The following is a 4,644-nucleotide window of genomic DNA, read 5'->3' as shown; positions in this document are numbered from 1 at the left end:
TGCGTTTGTTACTGCAGGCTTAGCCGATTGCTGAGGTGGTACCATGGATAACGAAGAGGTCAAGAGTTGTAAAGAGTTGGAATTTCGCTTTATGATCAAATTTTTATACCATCCAAGCAATCATTGTGAAAAAATATGTATAAACAAAGCACAATACCTTAAAAATTAGTCAATTGAAATTTAAAACCCGTTTTTTTATGATAAATAGAACTTACTATGATAAACTTAAATTAAATCACGTTGTTAAAATAATGCATATTATATACCGATAAAAGGGTAGTTTAAAATTGAAAACCGATAAAAGGGTAGTTCAAAATTTTAACAGACTACAGAGCATCTCTAGTGAAATTGTCGGCCATTTGCAAAAAGCTACAGCTGTGTTTCAGACTTCACTTTATTTTATCAGTTTCGTATTGTCTTTGCATCTGTTAACTTTATTGTTACTATTTTATTTCATTTGGGCTTATCTTTTCTTTAAATTTCATCATGGCTGAAAAAGTAGAAGTAAAGGCAAGTATTCCTACAATGCAGTTAATTTACGTTTTAAATAAATTGTTCCATTGTTTCAACCTTGTCCGTTGGTCGATATTTTTATACGTATTTATCAGTAACGTGTCCTTTTTTTAAATTATTCTTGTTTATTTTTATATCATTGACTGCTATACTTTTAATTTAATAACGATATAAATTATATTTTACATAGGTGCGTGCATGAGTGTTATTTATTTTGTACGTTACCTACGTACCTTTACATTGAGAAATGCAATAAATACCACGCTATACAATAAGTGCATTATGTGCATACGGAATAAAATCATCAATGTCATATAAAAAGCTAAAATCGCATAAAAAATTAAATTTGTAGGGTAGATGTTTAATGAATTAATTATTTAAATTGCTTTGGTGATCACGTTTACTTGTAAATAAAACATTTTTTTATCTTATCACGATATTTACAAGGCATACACGTAACAGAACTGTAACTTGCTTAACTGTTCGTTAAATTATCGTATCTCTTACTAAGAAAAATTGTCTAGTGTTTAACTGTGCCCTTGATCAAAATGTCTTTGTTCATAGAACGAAAAAAAAACAAAAAATATTGTATATCTTCGTTTGGACATAATTTCCAACTTAATTTGCATTTTGTGCCTAGATATTTTAGTTATAGACTAGGCATTCTATTTATTATCATAAATAACTAACAGCTGATTTATTGTATATATTATTTTTTAAAGAATGATAGCCATTAAAAAAAAAATTATTAAATTCGTCCATTGCTTAGTTAGTTTTTATATTATTTCATATCATTTATTAATATTTTGTAACAGATTTCACTGACCCAGTTATGAGTTACAACTTATTTATTTTATGTTAAATCCACATTTTACTTAAATTTTTTTTTAATATTTTTTAGGCTGAAACACTGTTAAACCTAGATGACCTATTACAATGCCCAGTATGTTATGAAATTCCTACGGGTCAAATATTTCAATGCAATGAGGGCCACCATGTCTGTGGTAGATGCAAGATGCGCCTGGACGTGTGCCCTGTTTGCCGAGCATTTTTCTTTGGTACAAGAAACTATGCTATGGAGGAACTGATTGCTAATTTCAAGAAACTACGCTCAATTGTAAGTGGTTTATATATTAAAAAAACCATATCCTTGTATTTCTATATATATATATGTGATGTTTAATCGTTGAATTAATGGTTTTTTTTTAAGAAACCTAGCACCAAAGGTTCTGGCTCCTCAAATAGTAGCAGCCTAGCCAAAGAAGCCATTACTGCCGAACTCGATGATGATGTTGGCGAAGATGAGGATAGTCAATCAAATACTTCAAGTGTAAGTATAATGATAATTGTGTATAGTATATACCAGAAATCTTTCACTGATTGATTAGCATATTTTCACAAATAACTTTCTTTACAGCAATCTAGACCAGCACCTCCACAAGCCTGTAAAGGTTTGTTTCGTTGTCTTTGCTGTAAAAATGGTAATGCAGAACGTTTACCTGCTGCCAGGCTCTTAAATCATCTTCGCTATTTTCATCGTCCTGATCTTATTGAGGTAAATATCATAAGTGATTTTAGTCATCAACACATACCAAACTGTAGTTGAGTTTGTTTATGTCTATAGATATAATGTTAATAAATTGAGGAAAGATGTGTTCTATTGCATAACTTTTTTTATTTACTTAATTAAATTATAAGATGTTCTTTACATGAACATGTACTTTAATTGCTTAGTAAAATGAAATTAACATTTAAGAAATACACAATTATTGTTATTAACCATAGTTGGATTAAAAATTATGAGCTCTTTTTGTTATGGGCCTTTATTACATTTTTATTCACTAATTTAATATGTTATCAAATAATTCCGGCTGCTGTTTTTATTAATATAAAAAATCTATCCCTAAATAAATTAAAATACAGATAATAAGGTAGATGTATTATAATGAAAATCTTAGCAGTGGCAATTTGCTAGTATAATTTTTTTGATTTACAAGAAAGTGGCAGAACATCTATGTAACTTGTAAGCTTGAGTTTTTTTTTGTTATTAACAATATGTTTTTATGTAATACATTTTAAAATAATTAAATGTCTATTTTAGGGTCAATCAGAAAATGGGGAATATTTACAAGCATGGCAATTCCCTACAGTTCCTGGTAGACTGGTAACAGCAGTTCGAGTTGCTGATATGGGTGTATTTTTCTTAATTATTGAAATTGATGGTAGGTATACTCTAACAATATCTTTTAACATTTCATTTCCCAAAAAGCAGCATATATTTATTTACCATAAAATTACCATACAATTGAATTTTTCAACACTATTATTTTATTGTACTAGCTGGTATATCTGCCAAATAGAAATATTTTGAATATTGAATAAAATCTCACCAATCAAGTGATGTTTAATTTTTTATATGGATTTCTAAGTTCCATTTTTAGGATGGAGAATAGGATAATCACAAAAGCAATTTTATTTCAGCAGATAACTCACTGTACGCTTGGTTGACAATGGCTGCCTCTCCATGGGTAGCACATGCCTTTAACTATAGTGTTACCATATCTGGTAACGACCGTGAAGCAATTTTTTCTGACTGTGTAAGTATCACACTTATTTTCAGGTTAGTATTTGTAAAATATAAAAAAATATTATATTGATGGTTAATGTTATTACAGGTTTGGTCTGTGAGATCATGTGAGGGTTCATTGAAAAAACGAGGCCATTGTTTAGCTGTAAAGGGCTTGGATGCAGAGGCTTTACTGGCACCTGCGACTATAAGTGGTAAATTATCGGTGCGTAGACTGCCAGTCGATCAATTGACGAACCAGACCCAGCCGCGCGCCGTGCTCAGAGTCGCCAACCGCGGAAACACGCAAAACGCTACTCGCTTTGCCGTGGCGCGCAATATGGAGCCTTTCCTGCAAGACTTTCAGAACGACGTGGAGCGGCTGTCTCGCGTGTTCGCCGCGGTGGGTCGAGAGGCCAATACGATCGCACGTACCGAAGCTGAGATCCGTTCCATGCTCGCCACTCAGTCAAATAACGATAGGACGGCCACGTCATCGGAGAACGAGTCTCAGCCAGTCGCAGAGAACAATGCGGTCAATGGAGCGCAACCTCTATCACGCAACGCTCGCAGGCGCATGCGCCAACGGTTGCGCGCGGCTCTGAACGCGCCGCAGACCCCTGGCGAGCGACCCGCCCCGGCGCCGCGCGAGCAAAACCCACCACAGAGACAAAACGGTCTTGTGCATAATGACCCCATACAAGTGATGACCGGCTTAGCAATAACTCAGGAACCGCCCGTGCCTCCTCCCAATTTCTCTCAGGCGTCCTCGTCCAGCGGGCCGTCCGCTGGACAGGCGCAACCCGCGGCAAACGGGAGGCCGAACAAAAAGAAACGCCGCCACCGTAGATAAATTTACAATTTTCAATACTTATTTTATTAAGTACTTGAATAGTTACGATTATGTTACTCTAATTTTGAGTCTCAGACATGTTCTCTGGGGGTTTTTACTGTTAAATGACCTTTTATATTAATGTAAATAACTCCGTCTTTTGACACTGCAATATTGCAATAAGTGCTGTGATAAAAATACGCATGTGGGAATCATGCAAATTAAATACTACTTAAGAATAATTACAGGTTTCTGATTATCCCCAGAGTAATGAATTTGTGGTAATACAGATGATGCTTAAATAAATTGATTGTTATGAACTAATTACTTTAGTTAGGATGAATTTATGAATGTATGAAATTGAATTGGTTTATGTACTTTTTATTATGTTATGACATTGACGTTATATGAATAAGTATAGTATTTAATTAGGAATAAATTGATGTTGCTTGTTTTTTTATTAATGTAATAATCGTGAATTCTGATGTAGAATATTATTGTTTAATAATAATCACTGACAAATGCTAGTTATTAATAAATAACTATAAGTAAGTTTGGTTCCTTTTATTGTTTTAAATCAATGCGGTCTATCGCAAAATCGACCGTATGTTTTATGTTTATGCCACTATTTATTCAGAATTTAAAAATTATCTATAGCACACGAATGAAGTAGTAATTTGTAATCACATATTGCTCAAAAAAAAATATTTATTATTGTTATTTAAGCACACTA

The 4,644-nt window shown here is 33.2% G+C and overlaps 1 protein-coding gene across 2 annotated transcripts; it reads left to right on the top strand.

Annotated features, from left to right (window-relative positions):
• Positions 1–356: 356 nt before the first annotated feature.
• On the top strand, positions 357–4,420 carry LOC119830253. 2 transcript variants are annotated; one of them, XM_038353199.1, is made up of 7 exons: positions 357–510; positions 1,415–1,630; positions 1,724–1,843; positions 1,931–2,068; positions 2,615–2,735; positions 2,998–3,110; positions 3,189–4,420. In XM_038353199.1, the coding sequence occupies exons 1-7, from the start codon at positions 487–489 to the stop codon at positions 3,930–3,932; spliced, it is 1,476 nt and encodes a 491-aa protein (XP_038209127.1). In that variant the 5' UTR covers positions 357–486; the 3' UTR covers positions 3,933–4,420. The 2 variants fall into 2 exon arrangements, with proteins under 2 accessions (XP_038209127.1, XP_038209126.1); XM_038353198.1 differs by having other exon boundaries at positions 2,995–3,110; positions 3,189–4,418.
• The last annotated feature ends 224 nt before the right edge of the window (positions 4,421–4,644 follow it).

The sequence above is a fragment of the Zerene cesonia genome, chromosome 11 (assembly GCF_012273895.1).
Source record: "Zerene cesonia ecotype Mississippi chromosome 11, Zerene_cesonia_1.1, whole genome shotgun sequence".
In the NCBI taxonomy this organism is placed as follows: domain Eukaryota; kingdom Metazoa; phylum Arthropoda; class Insecta; order Lepidoptera; family Pieridae; genus Zerene; species Zerene cesonia.
The sequence above is the reverse complement of the archived record's forward strand: the minus strand, read 5'-3'. Positions and strand labels throughout refer to the sequence as shown.